Source organism: Furipterus horrens, unplaced genomic scaffold, assembly GCF_987537825.1.
Source record: "Furipterus horrens unplaced genomic scaffold, mFurHor1.1.pri manual_scaffold_2, whole genome shotgun sequence".
Lineage (NCBI taxonomy): Eukaryota > Metazoa > Chordata > Mammalia > Chiroptera > Furipteridae > Furipterus > Furipterus horrens.
The window spans coordinates 46043624-46070242 of NW_028327172.1; the positions used below are offsets into that span (position 1 = coordinate 46043624).

At 50.1% G+C, this 26619-nt stretch overlaps 2 protein-coding genes and 1 pseudogene across 5 annotated transcripts; all 3 read right to left on the minus strand.

The window, feature by feature from the left end:
• Window positions 1-2260: 2260 nt before the first annotated feature.
• On the minus strand, window positions 2261-8958 carry UCP2 (uncoupling protein 2). Of its 2 annotated transcripts, XM_090265380.1 has the most exons (8): window positions 8770-8958; window positions 7692-7848; window positions 5081-5305; window positions 4716-4926; window positions 3687-3881; window positions 3505-3606; window positions 3048-3228; window positions 2261-2686 (listed from the first exon to the last, which is right to left on the minus strand). In XM_090265380.1, exons 3-8 carry the CDS (start codon window positions 5204-5206, stop codon window positions 2572-2574), a joined length of 930 nt encoding a protein of 309 aa, XP_090121506.1. In that variant the 5' UTR covers window positions 5207-5305; window positions 7692-7848; window positions 8770-8958; the 3' UTR covers window positions 2261-2571. The 2 variants fall into 2 exon arrangements, with proteins under 2 accessions (XP_090121506.1, XP_090121515.1); XM_090265389.1 differs by lacking the exons at window positions 7692-7848; window positions 8770-8958 and adding an exon at window positions 5713-5774.
• Window positions 8959-10960: 2002 nt separating this feature from the next.
• LOC150018472 (protein FAM91A1-like) lies at window positions 10961-12853 on the minus strand (annotated as a pseudogene).
• A 1823-nt stretch (window positions 12854-14676) lies between these two features.
• UCP3 (uncoupling protein 3) lies at window positions 14677-25839 on the minus strand. Of its 3 annotated transcripts, none has more exons than XM_090265436.1 (7): window positions 25709-25839; window positions 21686-21881; window positions 20949-21159; window positions 20465-20665; window positions 19296-19397; window positions 18638-18818; window positions 14677-15836 (listed from the first exon to the last, which is right to left on the minus strand). In XM_090265436.1, exons 2-7 carry the CDS (start codon window positions 21809-21811, stop codon window positions 15722-15724), a joined length of 936 nt encoding a protein of 311 aa, XP_090121562.1. In that variant the 5' UTR covers window positions 21812-21881; window positions 25709-25839; the 3' UTR covers window positions 14677-15721. The 3 variants fall into 3 exon arrangements, with proteins under 3 accessions (XP_090121562.1, XP_090121552.1, XP_090121543.1); XM_090265426.1 differs by having other exon boundaries at window positions 21686-21905; XM_090265417.1 differs by lacking the exon at window positions 25709-25839 and adding an exon at window positions 23198-23393 and having other exon boundaries at window positions 21686-21905.
• Window positions 25840-26619: the final 780 nt, after the last annotated feature.

A 26619-nucleotide genomic window follows, 5' to 3' on the forward strand; every position in this document is an offset into this window, starting at 1 on the left:
AGTGCTTGGTGAACTTGTTTAGGTTTCAGGGTTACAGCACTGCTGCCCCCATGGCCTGCGGGCGTCCCAACCTCCAGGCCCAGCTGGGCCTGTGCACACCACACTGGCCTCCCCAGTCTGCTTTCAATCAGCCAACAGCAAGGTGCACACTGCTTCTGTGCCAAGGTGCAAGAGACTCCCGAGTCCAGGTGTGGCCTAGGATAGGTCTGATCTCATGAAAGAATAAGTGGTCATTTCTGTGAAGACTTTAGGGGTACCAGAAAAGGCCCCCATATTGCTTTGGCTTCCACCATTGAAAGCACCATGTTAGCTTATGGTTTTCCCTTCAGTGGGTACTTGGCAGCACACCAACCGTTTTTAACCCACGAGGGAGTGAGCAGCAGCGCAAGATGTAGGATCTGGACCAGGGGTCTAGGGAACATCTCTGCAGTCAAAAATCATGGCTTTGGAGTCAGATACACCCCAGGTGTGCTACTTGAACCTCAGGTCCATACAAAGATTACAACCCCCATTTTGCAGGCCTTATGCAGACCAGATGACTTGGTCTGAAGCAGGACCTGGGTGATGGGTGGTGGCAGCAGCTGGGTGAAGGCACGTGGAGCCTGCATCACAGAATTCTACCACTCCAGGTCTCCCTGAGGGCAGCCTGAAAGCCTCCTCCTAACCTCTTCCTCACGGCAAGATTCTGAATATCTGAAATGTTACTTCAGTGATCCTTATTGACACCCTGAGAGCCAAGCAAAGAAAGGCTTATTACACACCCATTTTATAGGCAATAAGGACTGAGGGCCAGTCACTGACACCTACTGGTACACTGTCCGGTGGTTCCTACCTTTCCCAGCTCATCTTTGTTCCAGGATCATGCCCAGGACCATAATGGGGTCTGGCAGACTCCTGTCCACCTGTGTCTGGGATGTAAGCCTGCTGAATGAACCAGCTGACTTGCCTAGTGTGACAAATAGCCCATTTCCTCTAGTGTGTAACAGTGGATGGCCTGCCTCATGGCTTTTAAGATACATTGCCAGGGGCCTCCATTGATGCTGCTGCCCTGCAGCTCAGCAGAGAATGGCTGGGATGAGTTGCCTGCCTTCACCCTGAATTGACTCACAGCACCTAACCCTGTCCCTCTTGGGGACTATGAAGTCTTGGCTTTGTCAGAAGCTGGGCCCTCTGTCCTTCTCCAGAAATCGAATATCCTGGACCCCTTGCCCAGGCAGAGAAGGGCCTAGCCTCCAGCTCTGACCACTGGGAAAGGAGCAGTAGCATCAGGTGCTTTCAGCTGTGAGGGCCATGTTTTCTCTGCCTGGTTCCATAGCTGCCTGACAAGATTTCCACAGGACCCCAGCAAATGTCCCTGGGTGGAGGAGGCCACAGGGGAGGGAGGAGTCCTGGTCCCTTCCAGATCAGTGGCTGATGTCCTGTATGTCCTTGCCTGCCAAGACCTATTTCACGTTCTTCAGATATCTGGAGACAGGTCTGGATGGCTTAACTCCAAGGGCCCAGCCCTGCATGATACTTTGGGGTTCTGAGACCTCAAGAGTCCCTGACCCGTTGAAACAAAAGCAGCCCTGCCCACCTGCTTTCCTGCCTTAGGACAGGTGGCAGAAGACAGAAAGGTGTCAGCTCCTGTGCAGCCTAAGCCTTGGCTTGTCACTGACTCCGTGGGATCTCCGGTCTGGAGAGAGGCTGAGCCTCCAAGTGGAAAGTACCCTCTGGCCAAGGACAGATGTCTGCCCTGTGGCCTGCCCCTCCCAGTGCAACACTGTCTTCCAACGACAGGAACCTGGAGGATGGGAGGCAGCCCAACCAGTCGTCACTAGGTCTGGGACTTTGGGGAGGTAGGTTTCCTCCTTGTAAAATGGAGTAAAATAAGCCCACAACATCCAAAATTCCCAAGTTCCTCTAAATCCTCCAAGAGGCACTGGAGATGCAGGGCATCTCAATCTGCAGATAGATAAAACAGGCGTGGGGCCGGCTGAGGGGCTACAAAGGCGGGTGCTGGGGTACCAGGCACTGTGGGAGTAAAAGCTCATGCATCCTGGACAGCAAAGCCACTGCTGTGACTCTGGGCTGCTCCTCTTGACACCTCAGCCCAGGGCCTGGTTTGGGAAGAGGACCGGACTAGACTAGTCACAGGAGGTAGAAAGTGGGCCACACTGTTTTCCAAGTCAGGGTAACTCATCCACTGCCCACCAGGTGCCAAAAGGGCCCACCAGACTAAGATCTCTGGTAACAGCTATGAGAGAGGGAGGAGACACCAAGGTTGAGCATTTTTTATGGGGGATGTGCTCTCTGGGCTTGGGGACAGGATCTTGAAGAGTTGGGCTGAGAGGCTTGGGATCCTGGCTGGTGTCAGGTCTCCCACAGTGATAACTGGGGTCAATCAATTCCACCAGGACTGGGAGGCAACGGGGAGATGAGGTAGGGAGGAGAGGTGAGAATGTGGGGAGGTGGTAGAAATGGGAGCAGAGGGCGTGGGGAGTGAGGGAAGGGAAGGAGGGGAGAAGGGAAGCAGGGCCTGGCTGCAACCGAAGGCAGGCCAGAAGTGGTCAAGTTGGCAGCAGGAGAGGCTCAAAAGGGAGCCTCCCGGGAAGTGTAGGAAGCCATGAGAGCCCGTTTCAGCTGCTCATAGGTGACGAACATCACCACGTTCCAGGAACCCAAACGGAGAAAGGAGGGCATGAACCTAGAGGAGAGAAAACACAGGTCACAGGGGGCACCTCCACCTCCAGCTCCCCTGAGTGGGCCCTGGCATCTAATCCAACCCAGCTGCTCTGTCCCAAAGGAGGCTGGGAGGGCCCAGGGACCAGAGCCTCACAGCTGTGTGGCTGTGATCAAGAATCCTCTGAGTCTCCACTTTAATACCCTTACAGTAGGTAGCAACTCTGAGAGGAAGGAGTTAAGAGCACGAGAGAGAAGGCTGGTGAAAATACTGGGGACAACGATCAGAAATAGTTTAACACCTGGTTGCTCCTCAGTTGCAGGTGGTTCTCTCCCACCTGTGTGATTGGAGACCTGGAACTGGGTGTGGTGGGTCACAGGCTCACCCTTTATAGAAGGCTCGGGGACCCTCCTTCTGGAGCATGGTGAGGGCACAGCGGCCAGCGCTGCTGTACTGGCCCAGGGCAGAGTTCATGTATCTCGTCTTGACTACATCCACAGGGGAGGCGATGACAGTGGTGCAGAAGCCTGCCCCAAAGGCAGAGGTGAAGTGACAAGGAAGGTCATCTGTCAAGGAGGAGGAGCAGGCAAAAGAATCAGGACTCCTCACCCCACCATTCCAGAAGGAAGAGATTATTTAAGTAGCTGGGGTCCTGTGGTTTGATAGAGACAGACTCCAGCCTCAGGGCCCACTTGGCCTCAATTTGGTGAGCGAGAAAGGAACTCACTCCATAAGCAGAGGGGAAAAGGGATGAAAAGACGTGGTCCTCAGGCTACCAGATTCCCACCTCTGATCCTGGGTTGGGGGAAGGGCGAGATCCAGCACCATTTACCCTAACTCACCTGTCATGAGGTTGGCCTTCAGGAGGGCATCCTTGATGAGGTCGTAGGTCACCAGCTCAGCACAGTTGACAATAGCATTACGAGCAATATTGGGAGAGGTCCCTACAGAAGGAAGGGGTGCCTATGTGAGACCAGGGAATGGGGGAGGAGCAGAAGGGAAACAAGAAGCATCTGATACACACCTTTCCAGAGTCCCCGGAACCCTTCCTCTCGGGCAATGGTCTTGTAGGCATCAACGGTGCTTTGGTATCTCTGGCTGCCTCCAGCCCGGGCCTGGGCCTGGAACCGGACCTTCACCACATCTGTGGGCTGGGCCACAGCCACAGCTAAGGCGCCTGTGGTGCTGCCGGCCAGGAGGCGGCTCCCAATGCCGGCATCTGTGGGGGAGCAGCAGGGGCTCAGCGTGCAGCTGGGCTTGGCTCATTTTCTGCTTCACACCATGTGACTGTAATTTCTTGCCTTTGGGGAATAGGACCCAGACCAGTTCTTGCTCTAGAAACTCCTCACATCAACATATTACTGTGAGTGTCTGCTACTTGCTAGGCACTGGGCCGCAGCAGGGAGTAGGACAGAGACTTGGTGCTTTCTTTCAGAGTACTTTCATTCACTTCACTGAATCTGCTCAACAGCCCTGAGAAACCAGAATTATTTCCATTTCACAAATGAGAAAACTTAGGCTCGAGAGAAGTGGCTTTTCCAAGGACTAGGACACATAAGACTTGGGTTCTCATCCCTCCCAGATCTACTTCTTTCTGCCACATAATCTTGGGAAAAGTCAACCTATTATCTGGGTCCTCAGTTTCCACATGTGTAAAACAGCACGGGCATGACATGCTGAGAAGAAATGAAAGCGTGCTGGCCTTGAAAACTAAAGTCCTGGCTGTGTTTTCTGGCTTCCCACTGTGTGCCCTTGGCCACGTCCTCCCCTACCTCGCCCTGCAAGCCTCAGTCTCTGCACCTGTAACACAGGGATCATACCACCTACTCTCAAGGTGGTTGTGAGGACAGTCATGGGAGGAATGCCCTGCTCAGAGCTGGCACAGCCCAAGAGCTCTGGAATCTTTAGGAGAATCAGGTCCCTTCCAGTTCTCCCTTCCTCTGATCCTCCTAGGTACCTTGGGGCCTGAAGGAGCTATGCAGCAAGATGAACTAGGGTGAATCATCACCAAGAAGAGAAGGCCAAGGAGCCTAGGGCCCAGCACCACACTCACGCTCAGAGCCCTTGGTGTAGAACTGCTTGACAGAGTCATAGAGGCCGATGCGGACAGAGGCGAAGCTCATCTGGCGCTGCAGGCCGGCGACCAGCCCGTTGTAGAGGCTGCGGGGACCCTCGGTGCGCACCATCGTCAGGATGGTGCCCAGCACGCCACGGTACTGGACACTGGCTGCAGCTCGCACTGCCCCCTGCCTTTCTCCTTGGATCTGCAAGGCCAAGAAAGGGTTAGGGAAAGGCAGGTTGCCATCCTCATGCTCCAAAGTTTACAGTCCCAAACACCCTACTTGCTGCTGAGGAATCTGCGTCTTGGGGAGGGAACAGACTAGGCCCCACCAGGGTCCCTAGGCTTCATCTCCTCACCTGCAGCCGGACTTTGGCGGTATCCAGGGGAAAGGTGATGAGATCCGCAATGCAGGCAGCTGTGCCAGCCCCCAGGAACTTCACAGTGGCAGTAGGCGGCACATCTGTGGCCTTAAACCCAACCATGATGCTGACTTCCTGCTACCTCCCAGAAGATGAAGAAAAATTGGAGAAGGGGGCACCTTCAACCAGCAACAAGACGAGATACAGGAACTCTGCCGGAATCTAAGCCAAGGAGAGAGAAGCCCCATCATCATCAGTATCCCTAGGTCCTCCCTGTTCACCAAACCCACCCCTACCTTCCCTGATAGCACCACCTCCCTAACCAAGGACTAGAGCAACCCTACAAGGGAAAATAGAAGTGAGTTCCGGAGGTACTCACATAGGGGCTAAAGAAGCAATTCCTGCCTGAGGAGCCCAAATTGAGTGAAGAGCCCCCCTCCCTTTCACCACAGGGAGTCTGGATCACAGATATCCTAGTGCTGCTTCAAACAGGCCCTGGCCCAGACCTGCCTGCTGGGTCCAGAGATGTCACTGATGATGCCCACATTCCTGCTTCTGCAGGTCTGTCTGGAAAGCAGACAGAAGTGGGGAAAAGGTTTCAGCCAGACCAGAACCTGACAAGCACAAACCTGCAGGCTTATGCCCTGGTTTCTTAAGCAGGAGAGGTTCCTATGGGTCTGGAATTGTCAAAGTCCGGAAGAAAGGAATGGATAAGACCAATTCAGTTCTTTCCCAGCCCGTTGGTCTCTTTCTCTTCTCCAGCCCTCACATAGCTTGGGCTCTCCTGTGTGTCCTTCAACAAGACTAGCAAAGCAGTCTTAGAGGGCGCTTACTGTCTGGCACAGAGACTGGGCAGGGGTGACTAAAGCTGCATTGGGGCTTGTAGGACATACTGTTAAACTGCAGAGGGAACACTGCCAACAAGGCAGAGGTTAGGACGAGTGGGTAATCAGAAGATTAGAAAAGGTAACATTTAGCTGGACCTTGAGGGATGCTGGGCAATTATCGGGGCTGAGTAGTGCCTAGGTGATCACCTTTCTTCCCTGGCCTGCTGTGTGATTCAGGGAAATCCATCTCCCCTCCTCCACCAAAGGGGAACCCCCATCTTCACCGCCAGAGAGGTGGGGATGGGGAGATGCAAGTCAGAGATATAAAGACTGACACAGGAAACCAAAAGCTCCATTTTGTACTCAGAGTTGGAACAACACCCTCCCCTCCCCGGCTGCCTAAGGGAGGAAGTGAGCCCAGCACCCCAGCGGGGGAGGACGACCCTGAGCTTGCTTCTCTTGATTTCATAGGAGCAGCTGCTCTGAGCCCAGTCTGATTGGCTGCCTCTGTTGCTGGGGCCAGGAGGAGAGAGCTGACCAGCAAAGGGAGGATGTGGTGGGAGTGAGCTGTGAACCATGGAAACAAACAGCTAATGGGCTTCCTCCTCCTGGGCTGCTTAGCCCTGGTGGCTGGGGCAAACAGGGAAGTCCACAGCCTACTCACGGCTCAATTGCATCAGAAACTCCTACAGGGCAGGGCTAATTTTCATTTCCCTGGAGCCTGGCTGGCTTGAGGCTCAGTGAAGACTGGCACTCAAAGCCACAATGGGTTGATGAAGCTGCTCCAGACTCCCTCCCCTCCCCTGCTCTGCCATCCCCAACCCCCAGGAAGTGCACCCCATTGCCTGGGCTCACCCCTCAGAGCAGCCCTGGGAGGTGGCTGTCCTTACTTCTATATTAGAGATAAAGAAGGAACCTGGTAAGAGAGCCACGTCTACAGGCTCTAAAGTTTACACTGTTTACTCTGTACCGGTGCCCAGCTCATTTCTCTCCTGCTGTTTTCTCAGCCCCAGGCCCAGGCAGGGCCTTTCACAACAAAGTCCAACAGCCAAATTCTCTTGTGCCAACACGACAGTTCTGAGAAGGTTAAGGCAAATGGCTTCCCTTCTTTGGGCATCAGAAACATGATGACATTAGTCTCATGTCCTGACTTTGAGCTGGGTTGAGGCTGTAGTGAGCATCAGGACAGAATAAGACCCAGCCCCTGCCCACCTCAAAGACAAGTGCACAGACTCAGCTGCCATTCTGAATGTTGCCTTGGGTTTGCCACAAGTCAGGTCCTTCAGCGGCATGAGTATGTGGGTAAAGATCACCTCTGCTAAAGACCTTACACTTAGAAGTTAGTAAAACTCAGGCTTAGAAAGTTAATCATGTTTTATAATCCCTGGCAAATACAGTTTTTGTCCCCAAAAAGTACACTTTATTACTAGTTTCAGTCTCAGGGATAGTCAAAGCCGGAGTCAACAATATGTAGTTAGAACAATAGGTTCCTGTTCTCCTGATTCCCAGGGTCACCCAGGGCCAATCACTGCCTCACCTGGGCCTCAATTTCCTCCTTTGTAAAATAGGGGCCATTATCCTTGGCTTGTTAGGGTCAGCATAAGAGCCAGAATGAGACCAGGGATATATGACAGTGCTTTGTGACCTGTGAATAGCAACTTCATTGGGGGGTTGGGGTCAGGGGGTGGTAGTTATTTTTGTTAATGTCCTACTGACCCCTCACCCCTACCCCAGACTATAGGGCTAGGAGACAGCAGGAGATCCCCTGAGGCTGGACTCACCCGGCTTTGTAAGGTCTCACGCTGAGGCCTCTAAGATCAAGCTTCTCTAAAGGTGTCCCGTTCTTCAAAGCTGCCAGCAGCTATCATGGCCTGGTCCTGTTGGTTTTCCATAGAAAACGGCTGGGAGACGAAACACTTAAAGTTCATACTATGTGTCCTGTGGATGATGGCAAAGGAGGAGAGTTCAGAAGGAAATTCAGCTTAAAGAACCACACGCCAAGAAAGGGCCACCTGTCCAAGGCACACGGTTCACTCAGTCAGTGCCTAGGGGGAGGGAACAGGGTCCATTTCCCCAGGGCAGCTGGGGAGTAATTAAGGGCACACAATAGAAGGGGGAAATGAACCCTGGAATTCTCCCTCGCGTTTGCTCTCTTAGTATGACACATTGGCTCTTCTAGACTTATGCTTCGGTGGCACGCAATAATCTGGAAAGCATCCCCCAACCCAGCGAGCAAACTGGTGAGTACGAGTTTGGGCGTGGGGTAGGGGGTAGTCATGATGGGTCAGAGACTTGCTGTGAGGCCACTAGGGCCCAGAGCAGGGCTCCGAGGTTGGAGGAGTTGGGACTGGATCCAGCAGAGGCCGGTTCAAGCAGCTCAAAGCCCCATCCCAGCAGAAATAGCCCCAGCAATGCTTTGGAACCCCCGGGGGAGGGAGAGGTCATTCCGGTTATTACTGTTGCGACAGATAACCCCCACCCAAGGCAGGGCTGAGCTTTGGGGCCGAGGGAAAGGAGCGGGAGGGTGACGGTTTAAAAAGCAGCCAATTGAACGCGAGAGGTAAAGAACAAAAGCGAGATAGGAAAAGGGTGAAAGAAGAGAGATAAAGAAAGGACGGACAGGGGGAGGGGGGTGCTGGGCGGAGGGGAGCAAAGGGGAAAAAATTGGAACTATTGTAACAATATAATCAATAAAATATACTTAAAAAAAAAAGGACGGGCAGAGAGGAAAAATACAAAATAGTTTGGGAGTAGGCGGGAAATTAAAGATAGGGAAGCGCGCGGGTCTGCGCGGCCAGGGTAGCAGGTGTGGAGCATGTGCAGCGGGAGCGGGCTAGAGCGGGCTGGGGCCGGGCTCACCGGGCCGCAGGGAGAACACAAGATGGAGCGCGGGTGGCTCTGTCGGTCAGCAGTCGGAGGACGAGTGGAGCAAGCGGAGACCGTACTCAATCCGAAGGCGCGGCCGTTGAGGCTTGCAGTGGGGTCTGTTAAGGCTGTCGCCCGGACTTAAGTCCTGGGGGCGGGGCCTGCGGGGGAGGCGGGGCTTGCGAGTTCTTAGGCTTACAGAGGCAACCCTTTCGAGCGGCCGCCTTTCCGCCGGGGTCCTCACGGCGCACCCCTTCCTCCACTTCTACTTCCGTGTGGGCGGATCCCCGCTTCTTCCCCTTAGATCTTCCCTCGGGGTAATTCCCTACCCCCATTCCGCCAACATTGTGAGAATGGAAAGACTGAGGCCAGGATAGAAGCAGAGGCTGCCCAGGGTCACACACGCCTCTGCTCCCAACCGTCCCTGCCAGGGCTCTTTCTAACCGCGGCCCAGAGCCTAGGGTGTAAGTGCACTCTTTCCTTTCACAGGCCCAGTCCGCACCCCCAGCGTCTGCAAACCACCCGCCTGCCTCGGGCGTGGGCTCCGGCGCGGGCGCTGGCTCCCGCTGGCCGGGACCTCCTGACTGGCCTCGCTAGCAATTGGTTAAAGCCGCCGCGTTGTCTGAGGAAGGAGCCAATCAGAGCTGCAGCAGCAGGTGGCCCGCAACCACCAACGGCCGCTGGAAACAGCTGGGCTCCCTGCGTTCTCCCGCAGCGGATCGGCATTGCCCTGGGGACCCTACGGTGCTTCCGGCTCGGGTGGGACTGGGGCACGAAGTGTGACGCGCGCAGGCCGGCACCCCGCGAGTGCGAAGGCCAGACAGGGCCCTGCTGTGGCCGGGACAAACACGTGCTTTAGGTCTCTGTTCGCCCTTGGACTCTTGTGTCCCTACTTTTGTGTACCGTCTGTTCCTTCCTGTTTTCATGCTTGTCTGCCTCCCACGACTGCTGTAAGGGGAAGCTGCTTGCCTGAGTACACTGTAAGCTCCTCCAGACCTGGAAGGTATTTCTTGTATTTTAGTATCACAACCCTCGAAGACCCGATATATATGTATAGTAGAGGCTCAATGTGTGCAGTTTGGGCTGCTGTTGAAAGTTCCTTGAATGGTGTAATTGCGAGGACCAGGGAAAATGAACGTTTGGTGAGTGCCGTTACTATGTTCAGGTTCAGTGTGGATACTCCCTGTGAGGCCGGTATTAACCTCCATTTTACAGATGAGAAAACAGAGTCCCAAGAAGATTAAGTCACTCACCTGATGTCCCACAGCTAAGAAGTGGCGGGCCGTCCCTTAAACCTTGGTCAGTCAGGCCCCAAGCGTGTGTTTTCTGTATTGTCCACAAGCAGAAGGACTTACCAGCTGAGGAAACTGTAGCTGGAATGGGAATGGATAATTATACCAGGCATCCAGGAAAAAAAATCCAAATCTATGGAAAAATTTTATAAGAGTTTATTTTTAAACTAAGTTTTTAAGGAGTTGCCCGGAAGCAAGCTCTCAAGGGATTAAGAAAGTGCTCTGGAGAATGGCAGTTTTGCAGTTCCTTTCATGCATTTAGAATCTGGAAAACATAAGGAAGGTACTACATGAAATCTGGTGGTAGATTAAGGAGGCAGGGGAAAGTAGAGCAGGGAAATCTCTAGGACTGGATAACAGAGAAACACTTCTTTTACAATACATTGGTCGGTACAGGAGAGTTAATAATTAACATCATACATAGAGATGGTATGGGGCGGGACAAGATAACAGTGAGGGGTTCTGTGGTCTCCTGCTCTGGTTGTCTTATGTTCTGATGCCCATTGTGCTTTCAAGGAGTCTAGAGAAGAAAATTACTCTGACATTTCAACGGTATGCTATCCTAGATGCGTAAGAAGAATGGTCAGGGCTCACCTGAGGTAAATGTTGACCTTTGCTAAAGGCCTGGAATGTGACTACCTGCATGACCGGCCCAGTTAGGTATTTGTGATCAGAGTATCCTGTGTAGTTACTTTCGGTCCCTGAGCTTGTCAGGTTTATTACCTAGTCCCTTTTTTGTTGACACAGGAAAGAAAAATACCTTAGCACATGGCCCTGGTAGAAGCAGAAGCAAAGTGGAAATTGAGAAGTCGAGTTAAAAAATTATTTCTGGCCCTGTGGGGGTCTTCCATCTATTGCTGTTTTTTTCATTCAAGTGCAAAAGCCAGACCAGCTTAAGATGGTAAAGCAAACTTGAAAAAGCCAGCTTCCATGTGAATATTCAGTGTTGAAGCACCTTCCTAGGACGAGTGAACAAAGTTAAGGACATATAGAGACAGTTTTCTAATGGAATGTCAGTTTCTGAAGGCTTTCTTTTCTGCAAAGGTTGTTTATAGCAGTTTTCTTACAAACTGTCTCATTTAATTCAGAGCTAAACAGCTAAGCAGCTCCGAATTAAAATGAGAAACAGCTCTAGAGGAAACCAGTTGGCTTCTGTTGTGGCAACATCGGAGTTCTGTTTTGTTGTTTAATCCTTCGTTGCTTCCTCAATGACCATTTATGATGATTTTGTACTTTCATTTGCTCTGAACTGGAAGTTAAATCAGGTTCTCCTTTCTCACCAGAAGCAGCACTAAGTTTTCTGTTTGCATGTTGACTGGAAGCATAGACATGAGGACATACATGTAAAAATTCCTACAAGCCCACTTTGTTCCTTGATATTTGTAATGCTTATGAACACCCATGCTAACACATGCAGACTCTTCTTGTAGCTGTGTTCTTCCAAATGGAAAAGGTTTCTCTCATCCCATCATTCAATATCTGCGCTAATCTGAAGTAGGGGTTACATAAGGATTTTGACTCCAAAAACATTGTTAATGCTCAATAATAACTCTTAAACATATCAGATGATTTTTGAAGTTTTGTACCTTTGTACAGTAAAATAAGTGAGGATCTGACTTCTGGGCAGTGACTTCTAGATAACGGTCTAATATTCTGGTGAGTACTAGTTGTTGATGGGCTGAATTCATTAGTGAGAGGAGCCATGGAAACAAGCAATCTATAATTTTTGTTTAGAACTCTGCTGTAAGTCACTGGGTCCAAATCAAGAAGGCTTCCAGAGTGTAAGAGATTCAGAAGAAAACCCTAACTGGGTTGTTCTGGCTGTGCAGTTGTGTGACAGTGTTGTTTCTTAGAGTAAGTGTCTGATCAAAATATCTCTGCACTTCTCCACCAGTGTTCTGAACCTTTTCTAGTTCTGTAAGGAAGCTGTCCAGAGACTTACATGAGAATTTGCCAATTTTTGGTGAAAGATTGCCCATCATTAATAAGGTAAGAGTTGAATCAAATAGGAAATCAATAAGCTTTGTGGATCCTGTAGAGAGACTCAAACTGCTTCTACTGGCTGTGTCAGCTAAATCTTGATGATCTTTATCAGTATCAGAGCTGACAAAGCTCCTACTTTCCTTGCCATCTAGTGATAAAATTACCTTTTGTTGAACGAAAGTACTTTTAAATCTGTTTACAGATTAAACATTAAAGTTGATTCACATTATTTCTCTTCTTATGGGCAAAGCCCAATTAGCAATACATGGAAACACCATTCTTTTTATTTTTTAAGAAAATTTTTTATTTTTAAATCCTCACCCATGGATATATTTATTGATTTTAGAGAAAGCAGAAGCGGGGGAGACAGAGAGACAGAGACTTCAATGTAAGAGAGAAACATCAATCAGTTGCCACCTTGAATGAGCCCCTATCAGAAATTGAACCTATAACCTAGGAGTATGCCCTGACCGGGATCAAATCCGCAACCTTTTGATGTTTGGGACAATGCTCCAACCAACTGAGCCACCTGGCCAGGGTGGAGACACCATTCTTAACAAGGGAAAGTCTATCTCAAGGACATTTGCAAGCTCTGCAACATTAGTATGCTCAACTATTCAAAGAAATACAGTTTGAAAGTTTTATTGCCTAGTCATCTTGCACTCAATTATTACACAATTATCGGGAATAAAATTGTCATTAGATATTAATACATTCAAGTAAATAAATTATTTGTTATATAAACTATGTATCACATTGTAATCTAGTGATCCAGAGAGTTGAGGACCTGAATCAGTGATGTTATCTACAGTATATTTGTGCATATCTTTATGGCATTTTTCTGATCTGACCAGCCTATGCCACCGACCATGCCTCTATGGCAGTTTCCACTGGCGTTATTATTAGACAATGTGACCATTCTTCAAATGGACACATCATATGAAACATTCTTAAAATTTTAAAAAGAAAAACAAATTGATGATCTACACTGATATATAATATCAATGTACTGCTACCCTTTTATGCCAAGAAAGTTTTGGCAGCCAGCCCTAGTAAAGCTGGGCAATGAAGCATAAATTTTCTCATTGTTCATAACGTCCTCTGTAATCTCAATATAATACAAAAGTGGTGTTTTCTTCAGGCCCGAATGGTAAAGGTCCAGCATGAAATAATCTTGACTATAAAAGTTCCTCAAAGTATTTGCATCCATCTTTCTTGACATGTTTAAGTTATGCTTCTGTATCATAACTAATTGTGGATATGTAGAAGACAACCTGCTTTGCATATTTTACTCTGTGAATTCCCAAGACCCTGTGGCATGTTGACAGGCAGCTTGCTCCATGGGTGGCTGTGCCAGCTGTGGCGCTCCCTGCCTTTGATGCGATGGCCCTGGAACAGTTGTGGGGAGCCTGCTGGAGGCATCACTCGATACTCTTTAGGATGCCTGTGCTGCTTTGCGGTGAGGGCTCCAGACAGCTCAGCCTGACAGAGAACAGAGAACGGTGTCGGGTGTATCAGAGGATCTAAGTTCCTTCATTAAATTATATTTAAGGGAAAAACGAGCTTTTAAAATAATCTCTCATAAATAATTCTCTAGGCCCACTAACCTACTCTCATATGTGACCATTCCTCAAATTTCAGTGAAAAGATTGGAGAATGCCTTCATTTGGCTTCTCAAATTTGGCTTCTCAATTTGGCAAAATTTCAAAAATTTTGCCTATATGACTCTTATTTCTAGGTTTCTCATATCCTTTCTAGTTTGGTCACTCTACCTATACCCATTATTCTGTGCTCTTCTGTTTTCTCTAGGACCTTGCTTCTGCAATCTTTCCCCCTCCTCTTCAGTCATTCCCTACTTCTAGTGTGTGAGTGAGTGAGAGTGTGTGTGTGTGTGTGTGTGTGTAAATTTAACCTGCAGGACTTTCTTACCCCTTTTACAATGGCTTTTTTTTCTCCTTCCTTTTTTTGTCATACTTTCCCCCAAATTGGCCGTCCTCTGACTTCTCGGCCTCTGGCACAGCTCTTACGTATTTGATGAATGAATAAATGAATGATCTCACATATGTGTCTTCATTCACTTTACACCAGCCACACAGGTCTTTCTGTTCTTTGAACATGCCAAGCTCATTCCCACAGACTGTTCTGTTCTCTTTTCCTGGAACCTCTTCCTCAGATCTTTGCCCAGCCAGCTCCTCTCATCATTGCTACACACACACACACACACACACACACACACACACACACACAATTGTACATGTCAGCCAAGTCAAAAGTAAAACTTTTAAATATGAATTTTATTTGAAAGCCAAACCACACACTAAATTGATAATTTTTATTTTTTGCTTTTGTCTGTACTTACCAGTTTGTATATGTAGATGATCTCAAATTATAATTCAAACTTAGGAAAGTGCTGAGTGTAAGTGGACATTCGTTTTTGCCAGGGTGTGGAGGTGTCAGTGCGGGGAAGGAGGGCTGACTTTGCTGAACATTCCTCCTGGTGCTAGGAAGCTGGGGTGGGGGTGTGTGGACGTGAGGGGCCAGATCTGGCTCAGACCCACAAACAGGAAGCCTGCAGCGAGAAAGGGAAATTCTGTCCAAGAAAGAGAAGACAGAAAAGTGGCTGCTCTCATTTGAATACCCAAGGTGTGAATTCCTTTATTAAGTCATAATAATTTTCCAAAAATTCTGAGTCCTGCTACTGTAGGCTGTCATTCCCACCATGTACTTCTTTTTCCCCAACCCCAACAGTCTTCAGGGTGCCTCACAGTCCGGCCGGGAATGGGCGCTGCATAGGAGGGGGAGTTCTGTGGCCACATGCCACCCTCTGTTCCCTGTTCCTTCGGCCCCACCCCTAGTCAGCCGTCTTTTGAAAACTTCCCTGGCACTTCCTTACTGTTCTGACAAATCTTTCCATGGCCTTGCCCTTATATTTACATTTGTAGAGAATTTTTGCTTTTATAAAGTGCTTTCCTGTCCAGCTCCCCATTTGATCCTCATGCCACACTGGTAAGTAGCAGGATGGGATTTTTACTCCCATTTTATAGGAAAGGAGACTGAGGCTATCATCTGGATTCTCCAGTGTCATCAGGGATGAATCTCAGCCTCACATTGGCCTAGCAGTGCTCCTTTGGCACAGGTTCCAGGTTTTCTCTTTTTTCCTCATATTTCCTGGAATCCCAATGGGTTTTGCACAGCAGACACATTACACCCTTGGCTGGTGGTCCATGGCTGCGGTCACAAGCCTTGTGTTGCTTGGACAGTGGCCCTCCACACTCCTTGGCCAGTTGCCAAGTCGTCATGGGACACTCCTGTCCAACGCTTGTAGCCTTTTCTTTCATCATCTAACCAGATTTTTCAGTTTACAAACTTCCATTTTATCCAAATGGATCTGTTTTGGTTTATACTTTCTAGCCTAAATGTTAGGCATCCAACCTAATAAGTTTCAAAAATTAACATAATTTAGTTTTCATCTTGTCAGTGCAAAACCAAAACGTTCTAAGATAATGCACTGAAGACCAGACTCCTTCCTCTTCCTCTTCTGTTTCTTGAGTCAGTAGCAAGCAACAGTTTTGTAAACATGTGTGGGTCTGTGTTACTGTGTTTGTGGGCCCACTCATTTATTTCATTCTTATCTGGTTCTGTTCCAGTTACACCCAACTGGCCTCTCCTATTCAAAACGGAGATTCCCGGAGCATCTGGACTTTCATCAAGGCCCTTTTCAGCTGCTCATAGGTCACGAACATGATCACGTTCCAGGCTCCCAGTCGCAGAAAGGAGGGTGTAAATCTGATGAGAAAAACAACCACAACATTAGGCAGAGTGGACCAAGTTCCCAAAGAGGTCTGCCGTGCTCCCCCCGCCACAGTGGTAGTGCCAGCGGAGCTGGACCTGTGGTAGTCATGAGCATTTCCTACGATTGGTTCAGTCTTTTTCTTTTCTGCTGAAGGAATTTAGGCAGAAATTGGAACCAGGAAAGAAAAGTGACATTTTTAGCCAGGTTACTATTTCAGGCAGTTATTCTCACAGTTCTATAAGGTAGATATGATTGTTGTCCATTGTCTTTTTCAGAAACTGAGGTCTAAGGGGTTAAGTAGCTCTACTAAAACCCCCTGCCTCCACGCTGCTGCTGGGTGTCTCTGGTCTCACTTATATCCTGAGTGGTCACCCCTGACGCACTCGCCAGGGCACCGGGAAGCTGAGGCACCACGGGATGAAGACAGTGTAACACCAAACTTAGCTAATCTTCAGACAGTCCGCTTGTCCGCTTGTCTGTGTGTCACAGACTCAGGGAGGAGCCTGTGACCTGGCCCTTGCCCTCCTCTTCAGCCTCTCTCTGCTAATCCCCTCCCGGTCCTCTCTGCTCTTGCCAGACCCTTATTTCCATGCCTTTGCTCATGTTGCTCCTTCTGCTTGGAATGTCCTGTACTCTCCTTGTCTGGGTGGTTGCTATTGGCTCTGCAGGAATCTGCTTGGGTACCATAACCTCACACCAAAGCCTCTCCGGAACCCTCAGCCTAGGCCCCTCACAGGGTGTGTAGCACTGGGGCGCTGAACGTGAACTCTGGAGTCAGATCTGGGTTTAAATCTTAGCTCTACTAGTTTCCAGCTTCATGATCTTGGTCAAGTTAATCTTTCTGAGCCTCAGTTTTCTTACCTGTAAAAGGAGGAAAATAATGGTATCTACCTCATAGAGTTTTCTCGGGGATTAAATGAGTTAATGTACAGCACACAGTGCAGGGCCCAGTATCAGAAAATGCTCAATAGGTGTCACCTACTTGTCTGCTGCTCTTTGAGGGAAGCATAGCACAAGGTCTGGCACCCATGAGATGCTTAGGAAATGTTTCCCAAGTAAAATAATGAACCAAGACAAGTGCCTACAGCTGAAGATTATAATAATAGAAGTAGAGGCACTTACAGGAAAAGAACAGTCTGTCAGTGGAAACACATTGATGATGTCATTCCCAGGGTCAAGAACCCGTTTGCTTGTTGAGTTCTATCTAACACTGGGCTCCAGAGAACTGTCATCAGTGGGGGGAGGTGAGAGGGCCAAGAAAAGAGCTTAGCAATTCAGTGAACAACATGTGGTGTCTGATGGTCTGGGTTTGAGCCATGGCTCTTCTGTTTTAATTTTGTGATCTTGGACAAGTTACTTGATATTTATGAGTGTCTTTCTCCGTGAATGTGGAGAATACTGCCCAGTTCAGGGGATTGTTAAGATAATATATGTAAAATGCTTAGCACAAGGTCTAATACTCAGTGACTTAGCAATAATGATGATTGTTAATAACCTAAGTATTGAGTACTGGCTTTGTGCTTGGGACTCTGGGAGATGAAAGATGTATAAGCCACAGTCCTTGGCTTCATAGAGCTTATGCTCTAGCATGGTGGATAATTTAAACTTACAAATACTATAGCACAAAGTAGGAGGTGGTAAATACCATACAAATGGAATCAAGGACGTACTGGTGAAGCTCACAGGGTACTTGAGAGTGTTAGGGAGAAGGTGGCATTTGAACTAGTCTTGAAGGATAGCTAAGGTTTAGAGCACATACATTTTGCCAGTTGCCAGAGGGGTGTTGAGGGGATGGATGAAAAAAGTAAAGGGATTAAAAAGTATAAATTTGGCCTTGACTGGGGTGCTCACTTGGTTGGGCGTCGTCTTGCAAAGCAAAAGGTTGCCGGTTTGATTCCTAATCAGGACCCATGCCTGGGTTGTACATTTGGTCCCAGGTCAGAGGCAACTGATCAGTGTTTCTCTCCCTCTCTTTCTCCCCCCGCCTCTAGAAATAAATAAATAAATAAAACTGTTAGCTTAACAAAGAATATGTATAAAGTGGTAGTAAAGTACAGCAGAGGGAATGTAGTCAGTAATGTTGTGCTGGATGAGTATTAGACTTATCAGGGTGATGACTTTGTAAGGTATATAAATGTCCAATCACTGGGCTGTACACCTGAAACTATATAATATTGTAATCAACTGTAATTGAAAAATAAAAAATTATTTAAAAAAAGATTTAGAGCATGTAGATGGCATGGGAAAGGCATTCTATGCTGAGGGAACGGTAAATGCTAAGACACAGAGGCAAGAAAACGTGACACACACTGGGCACTTCAGATGCCATCAGTGGTGACCCACAGTTGTGGCAGTGGGTTGAGAAGTCTCCGGATCACCCACCACCTTTCCCTCCTTCTCCCCTGCTCAATAAGTGTGGGGACAGCACTTTGCCTGACTCCTTTTTCTCAGGTAAGCCTCCCCTGACTCTCCAAATTAGATTTGGTTCACTCTTTTTTAAAAAATCTTCCATAGTTCTTGGTACTCTCCTTTGTGGCATTTTCATCTCTGCTGTTTACTGCTGCATCCCCTGATGAACCAATGGCAGACACATTATACATGGGAGGGAGGAAGGAAGGGAAAGGAAGGAAGGAGGGAGGGAGGGAGGGAGGGAGGGAAGGAAAGGGAGGAAGGGAGGGAGGGAGGAGGGAAGGGGAAGAGAGGAAGGAAGGGAGGGAAAGGGAGGAGAGAAGGAGGGAGAGAGTGAGGCTGAGTTTTCTGGGAGGAAGTGTGGAGGCAGGAGGCGGAGGCTCACCCCTTATAGAGGGCTGTGGGACCCTCCCGGGCCACCATCTTCAGCATACAGTCCAGGGGGCTGCTGTATTGGCCTGGGAGTGAATTGATATACCGGGTCTTCATCACGTCCACTGGGGAGGCCACCACCGTGGCACAAAAACCGGCTCCAAAGGCAGAGACCAAGTGGCAGGGGAAGTTGTCTGTAGCAGGGAAGGGAAGAGCAAATATCGGGCTGTGAGAGGGAGAGTGCACTTTCTTTTCCATGTGTGCTTATCATATGTCCCCAATTAAATGTAAACTCCTTGAGCATAAGGATAGTAGTTTCCATCTCTCTCACTGCCCTGGGTGGAGCTTCTGGTAAGTACTGGCAAGATAAAACTGAGCCATCCTGGAACTGGAGGTCATTGAACCCAACCACCGTGTTTGAGAAGACCAAAGTCAGAGTAGGTGGTCCTTGCTTAAAGACGCGTGGTGAGAAGTGGTGCTGGGCTGGAACCCAGGTCCCTGGCTTCCCCGTTCAGGGCTTTTTCCTACTCTTCACAATGTTGTATTGGGCACTGCTCCTCTCTCTGCTTCTTCTAACGCCCAGTTGCTTGTGGGTGGTGCCCACTATGTGGAGTTCCAGGTTCCTGCCCTGCTGGGGGGATGGGCTGTCTGCCTGGAGCCCAGGGCCTCACCGGTGAACAGGTGATGGTCTAGCAGCTTCTCCTTGATGATGTCGTAGGTGACCATTTCAGCACAGTTGACAATGGCATTCCTCATGATATTGGGGAAGGTTCCTGTTAGAAAAGGGAGTGGGGGTTGATAAATGGGGAGAAGTGGAACCCCCACAGGCCCCAGTTTGGGGGGCATAGTGCCCCATTCCAGTAGTCTCAGACAGCCCACCTCAGCAGAGCGAATCAGTTTCTAGTGTTAACAACTCAGATTATCCGTGTCCTCCTTAGAGACGGAAAACAGAAAGGCCCACTATGTTTGTCTGGGTCACATTTTGGAGGATAATCTGCAATATAAACATTTAAATATACCTCCCGGAGACTCATCTAGAGTTAGAAAAGGAATTGTTTCCTTGGAAGAGAGAAGCTGGGCTCTTGAAACAGACAGAATGTAGTGCTGGCAGGGCCCAAGGAAAGCATCACGACCAGCCACCGGGTTTCACAGATGAGTGCCAGGCTCCAGGAGGGGCACAGAGCAAGGGAGTGCAGCGCCAGGGGTCCTCTTACCTTCACTGGGTGACTGTTTCTTCTGCAGGGGTGCATGTGACCCCTGTTCTCCATATGGAAGAGACTCTAGCATTTTTCAAAGTAGCCACCATTTTAGACACAGGGAACACTCCTTCACAGCATCTCCCTGTGTCCCACTTCTCAGGGCTGCCTCTGTTTCTTCTCCTCTGCAGTCACCTCACTTAGACCTTTACTTGGAAGGCCCTTCCCAGAAATCTCCACATAAGCAGAGCCTGCTGAGCCTTTGAGGCTTAACTGAAGCATCACCTTCCCCCCAGAGCCTACATGGGCCCTCCTGCCTCTGGACGTGCACCTCTGCTCAAACCTAGCACATCCTGCCCCGTGCTATGGCTGCTTCTTGACACGTCTCTTTTCCTCTCTGTGGGGATGGAAGGTGTCTTCTACTCATTTCTCCCTCCCAGTAGCTTACTCATGGTGAAGGGTTGGCAAATTGAACTGAATTTGGGGCACTGGGGTAGGTCAGGAGAGATTTTCTGTTGGGTTGGTCTTTCAGAATCACTGGAATGCACTATGCTGGGAGTCCCCTCGTTGCTTATTTCTCTGCCCCAACCCTAGGGAAGGCAAAGCTCTGCCGAAGGCCCGCTGAGACTGGAGTCCAGACTTACCTTTCCACAGGCCCCTGACCCCTTCCTCCCTGGCGATGGTCCTATAGGCATCCATCGTCCTGCTGTACTTCCTGTTGCTCCCAGGGCCAATGTGTATGGTGGCCTGAAACCGGACCTTCACCACATCCGTGGGCTGGGCACAGGTTACCGCCATGGCCCCTGTGGTGCAGCCCGCCAAAATCCGGGTGGCGATGCTGGAGTCTGGGGAGAAGGAGAGCGAGTGGGCCAGTGTCCCACCAGCTGGCCCCTGTCTGAGCCGGATGCTGTTCTCTGCAGGGCTGGCCCTGCCCGATAGCTGTCTCTTCTCCTGGTCAGCGTTCTGGAGCTTTCCTGATGGGGTTCTGAGTCTCCTCATGGGTGTTTGCTACCAGCTCCCCGTCCTTCAGCCCTGCCTCTGAGTCTGCGCCGCCCTGGTCTCTGGACCTACACACCCAGGTTCTGCTTCCGCCCACCCACCGGTGTCCACGGGATACCGGGCACTCACGGTCTGATCCTTTGGGCGTGTAGAACTGCTTCACAGAGTCATAGAGGCCAATCCGGATGGAGGCGAAGCTCATCTGGCGCTGCAGGCCGGCGACCAGCCCGTTGTAGAGGCTGCGGGGACCCTCGGTGCGCACCATGGTCAGGATGGTGCCCAGCACGCCGCGGTACTGGATGCTGTGTGCCACCTGGGCTGCCTGGTTCTCCCCTTGGATCTGAGGGACACGCCCCGCAAAAGTGTGAGGAGCTTGGTGGGGGTTGATGGGGCTGTGTTCAGAGGGAAGTACCTGGGGCTGGGCTTTGAGAATAAGCATGACCACAGCTGTCACATCCCAGAAGAATAACAGGTTCATGCAGCAGTTCACAGCTCACAAGCTGTTAGACACGGTGAGATGTTTGATTCTCGGAGCAAACGGAGGGCAGGCTGTTTTTTCCACTACAGTGGTCAGTGGGTTGCTCTAGGTCACCCAGTAACTCCTTACTTTTACTTTACTCTTTACGGTTTACAAAGCAGGGCTAGGCCATGGAGGGCTCTGGCACATCATGCCAAGGAATTAAGATTTCTTTGTCTTGGGTGATGGTGATGAGGAGGGGGCAAAGAAAGGTCTTAAGCAGGAGCATGAGTGGTCTGCTTAGGGGTCTATGTGAGGAAGGGCTTGCTGGCAAATGGTGCAGGGGCTGTGGGAGAGAACTCAGCCCCTCCTTTGATGTGACCAGGATCCTTGGACAAAGGGCACCTACCTGCAGGCGGACCTTGGCCGTGTCCAGTGGATAGGTGAGGAGGTCAGCAAAACAGGCGGCTGTGCCTGCCCCCAGGAACTTCACAGCCGTTGTGGGAGGCACCTCTGAAGGCTTCAGTCCGACCATGGTCTCAGAAGTCTCTTCCAGTCCCCCAAGAGCCCAGTGCAGGCCCAAGGAGCGAGGCTGTTCTGCAGCCCTGGGCGTTAGTGCAAGGAGGAGGCTGCAGGAGACAGGCCAGAGGAGGCAGAAGGAGCCGACCAGTTCCCAAGCTCCCCTCAGCACCCAGAGGGACTTTATAGTGAAAAGCCTGGGCATTGCCATGTTTAGCTCTGTGGATTTGGCTTATAAAAACTGGTCACTTGATTATGCCTTATCTCTCTTGATAGTTCCCAGCATGAAGTTGTATTTAAAATTTTAGTTATTCTGTAAACTTTTTAAATTGAGTTATAATCTCCATATAATGGTTGTATGCACTTTAATGGTCACTGAGCTGTAATGGGAATTGTGCACTGATTCTGGAATATGATTCTGGAATATGATTCTGGAATATGATTCTGGAATATTTGTCCAAGACAGCAGATGGAAGAAGCAATTTTCTAGGGTGGGGGCCCCACTTGGCATCCAAGCATACATAAGTCAGATCATGTCACTCCGTTTTAAAACTGTCCATTGCCCCCCTGCCCCATTATTCAGAACAAAGTCCCAAGTCCTTGCCATGGCCCGTGGACTCCTCCATAAGATCCGCCTCTTGCTGGGTTCTGTGCTTGGCTCTCTGGGAAATCCCGAGTTGGGTAAAAACAGTGTGTGTGGCCTGCCCACATGGAACTCTCAAGGAGTCTTATAGGGCCATTAGACACGCCTACAAATAATTGTAGTGCAAGATGGGCAGGACCAATGGCAGAGGAAGGAGCCATCGAGAAGGGACTCAAAGGAGGGACAGACCCTCTCTCTTGTTTGTGAGAATTAGAACAATTTCATCATGAGGCTGGCTGGAGGGTTACATGAGTTAGGCCTTTCAAGGTGGGCAGGAGAAGGGGTCCAGCAACTGGAGAAGCTTGTGCGAGGTGCGGGGAGGGGAATGAGCTTGTTTGAGAGCATGGGGCGTGGCTTAGGGAAGGAGGAGGAAATGGGTACTGGGCTGTGAGGACCTCTTCGCAGTGAGCTTTACACACAATCTCAAGGAATTCTCATAACCCTTCTGAAAGGGAGCTTTCTCGTCCTTCCCCCCACCTTGGCTGAGCACAACGAGGCTCAGAGACATGTGCTTGCGCAGTGTTCCCAGCCACTAGTGTCAGAGCTTGGTTCCCTCTGCCATACTGGGCTTAAAATAGCCCTGGAAAGAAGGAGGGGCATTTAAATCCATTTTACAGATGAGAAAATAGAGGCTTAAGATGGAAGGAGACTGGCTCCGATTCACAGAACTCCAACCAGGTTCTTGTGATGATGTAAGTTTCCCTTCGCTGTTCTTTTCGGGCCCCAGTGGTTGTGGCGGTATGGATACTGCGATCTTGCCTTTTTATTGAGGCCTTCAGAGGCTGGGTGGGCATCATTGCCCAATTTTGTAGGTGAAGCAAATGGGCCCCCCAAAGGCTGAGACCTCTGCTGGTTGCACAGTCAGGCCTTGGTTCCCTCTGTAGAGCTCTTCCCACAGTCCAACCTCCTGCCTTTTCGTTGCCTTCTTGAGAGGGTCCAAGAAGTATCTGGCTCCTTGGGAAGGCGGGGTGAAAAGGCCCTGGTGTTCTCACAGCTGAGCCTGGCTGGGGAATGGCACGGCAGTCGTGCTGAGAAGGCCATGCTCCCCCTGCCTCCCCTTTGCCCTACAGAAGACCAGCGGCTGCCAGGGCTGGCTCGGTCCCCAGCAGGGCGGTGCTGGCTCCTTTGCCTGGGGCTGGAATCTGCTGACCTGATTCTCAGAGCTGGGAGGCCATTGGGGGCTGTCCTCTCTGGTGTCTCTTACTAGTTGTCAGAGTTGTCCCTTCTTCAAAACCTTTGGTGGCTACCCAGGCTCTAATAGAAGAACCCTATAAATTAGGCATTTTTACTCCACTTTCAGAATTATGAACTGAGGCCCAGACAGGTGGAATGACCTGTCCGAGGTCTCAGGTGAGCAGGGCTATGTGGCTCCATGGCATTTGTGTGATGTGCCAGCCCAGCAGGGAACACCTCATGGGCTTTGCCCGACAGGCTGGATTTATCTCCCTGGGGGAGCTTGTGGGGGGTGGGGGGATGGAGGGAGCTGAACACCAAGGGCTTCCCTTCTGAAAACTTCCTTTCCCTCCACTACCCCTAGTCCCATGCCATACTTTCTTGTAGGATTAGTTCATTAACTGCAGTGGTTTCCCTCTAGATGGAGGACACCAAAGGCAGGGACAGGGTTGGCTGACTTCCTCTGCTTCTCTGTGCAGCCTGGTGCAGGGATGGCCCAGGGCTGAAAGGGCCCAGGGAGGACCAGTTGACCAAGGAAACCTATGTGCTGAAGCAGGGAGTTGGGAAACCTGAGGTGCCCACAACGGCCTTTGGTGGAGGGCCTCGAATGCCAGGGATACACTTGATCTAGTGGACAGTGGAGAGACGTTGGTGGTTTTCAAGTTGAGGAATGACACTAGCAGAACTGCATGACAGCATGTTGGTGCAGGTGCTGAGGATGGACTGGGAGAGATGGGAAGCTCAGAGACCAGTGAGAAGGTTGTTGGAATGGTACAGCAAGAGGTGTTGGAGCCTGAACTTGGTCAAGAGCAGTGGCCGTGGGTGAAGCCAGAGCATATTCCAGAGGCAGTGCTGAGTGAGCCACCCACGGGAGGCAAAGTGGATAGGCATGGACTCAGGTCAAAAGCCACACCTTTCAGGGAGGGTTCTAGGACTTCCACTGGTCAAGTTGGGGTGGGGGGTAGGGAGGCCAAAATGGTGGGCAGAGGTAAGGGCTGCCCTGAGGCCAGTGCTCCCCAACCTCTTTCCCCCTTTACTCCAGCCTCCTGAGTTGGTACTTGAGGAGCCTTAGCAGCTGGTAGAGCTTTGCCACTGGCTGGTAGAAGAGGGAGTTCTGAGCAGAACCCTCCTCCTAGTAACTCTTTTGGGGCATTTGAGGGATGGGATGTTCTAGTCTGCATGGCCTGGGGTAACGGTGCCCACTAATGTTTGCTGAGTGCTTCCCGCGCCAGGCACCGTGCTGAGGGCTTTCTAGGCATTGACTACTTCAATCCCTTTATAAGACACTAGGGTAGTTGCTATGATCATTCCCACTTCATTCTCAAGGGACCGAAGGTTTTGAGGGCTTCAGCGGGTCCTACGGCTGAGGGATGGAGCTGGGATTGGAGCCCAAGACTGTCTGACAACTGTGCTTGTTCCATTGCCCAGTCTCAGATTTCAGGGAGAGCTCAGGATCCCTGGAGCCGCTTGTTTACAGAGTGGATTCTCAGCCCTCAGCTCCAGAGATCCTGATTCAGGTCTGGAATGGGGCCTGGGAATCTGCATTAGAAACAAGTTCCCTGAAGTAGGGGTCAGAGGACCCAATTCTTAAGACACCCTGCCCAACCCTACCATCCGGGCAGAGCCTCCGCAGCATCCCCACTGAGGAAGTCGCTGGGTGGAGAGTTCCCATGGGTTCTGTAAAACTCCCAGCATGCAACCTGGGTCAGGCCTCATGCCAGACATGCCTCCACCATCCCTATTCAGGAAAAGGGACCCCAAGACCCTCACAAGGAGAGGACTTTATGCTCTGGAGGAATCCTGGAGGGATTCAGGGCCAGATTAAGAAGAAAGCCATTTTTTATCTACAGAGACGTGCAAAAGCACAGCAGAGGTGGCCAGCAGGACAAGGGGCGAGTCCCGGGTGAGTGACATGAGTGGTGGGGCTGGGTCCCAGCCCTGCCACTGTGCCCTCATCAGGCTGCAGATCCCTCATCGTGACAAGATGGGGGCTGGACGAAATCTCCATCTGCTCTGCTGTGCGATGGTAGTGCTGCTGCCTGCCAGTTCCTGCCTGCAACCTGTAAGCTGCCGTGAAGGGGAGAACATGGGTCATACCTGTGAGTCCAGCTGGGGAAGGGCAAGCACAGGACCTCCTTAAGGCTCCTTAAGGCTCCATCCCAGGAGGTGGCAGCAGGAATCTGATGGCTCCCTTGCCATTCACTGTTGTCTCTGCTGCCTCCGGCTTGGCACCTATCTTTATACACTCCAGCTGACCTGAAACCTTACCCTAGAGACGCTAGTTGACAGTCTGATCACTTGACAAGAGACGGCTGGTGAGGGGCAGGGAGGTGAAGGGGAAAGTCAAGAGTTCTAGATCTGGTTCAGTTTCTTTGACCTGAGGGTCTTTAAAATAGCTCCTTTCAGCTCCTGAAAGAAGAGCTACCTCAGGTGATAAGGGTATATATATATATGTGTGTGTGTGGAGGGGTGTTGGATGTCGCCTGTGAAAGTCCAAAGGTCAAGGCCTCCCTCTAGGCTGAGCAGGACTCTTCCGGGCCTCCTCTCAATAATAACAATGATAATAACTCTCATTTCTTTTTCTTTTTTAATAAATTATATTTTATTGATTATGCTATTACAATTGTCCTGATTTTCCCCCTTTGCCCCCCTCCACACAGCACCCCCACTCCCTCAGGCAATTCCCACACCATTGTTCATGTCCATGGGTCATGTGTGTAAGTTCTTTGGCTACTCCATTTCCTATACTGTACTTTACATCCCCATGGCTATTCTGTCACTACCTATTTGTACTTCTTAATCCCCTCACTTCCTAACCCATTCCCCCACATCCCCCTCCCATGTAGCAACCATCAAAATGCTCTCACTATCCATGATTCTTTCTCTGTTTTGCTTAGTTTGTTTTTTAGATTCAATTGTTGATAGATTTGTAATTTTGGCCATTTTATTATTCATAGTTTTGACCTTTTTCTTAAATAAATCTCTTTAACAGTTCATATAATAATGGT

Bases quoted from the DNA above. Each gene is read 5' to 3' on its own strand.
- UCP2 (XM_090265380.1), bottom strand. From the start codon at position 5,206: ATGGTTGGGTTTAAGGCCACAGATGTGCCGCCTACTGCCACTGTGAAG. The intron at 4,927-5,080 runs GTGAGGAGATGA...TTGGCCTTGCAG, and splicing joins CCGCCAAAGTCCGGCTGCAG to ATCCAAGGAGAAAGGCAGGG. The intron at 3,229-3,504 runs GTGAGTTAGGGT...CCTCCTTGACAG, and splicing joins GAAGGCCAACCTCATGACAG to ATGACCTTCCTTGTCACTTC.
- UCP3 (XM_090265417.1), bottom strand. From the start codon at position 23,235: ATGATGCCCACCCAGCCTCTGAAGGCCTCAATAAAAAG. The intron at 21,906-23,197 runs GCAAGATCGCAG...TGTCTCCTGCAG, and splicing joins CTGAAGGCCTCAATAAAAAG to CCTCCTCCTTGCACTAACGC. The intron at 15,837-18,637 runs GTGAGCCTCCGC...TTTTCTCATCAG, and splicing joins CCCACAGCCCTCTATAAGGG to ATTTACACCCTCCTTTCTGC.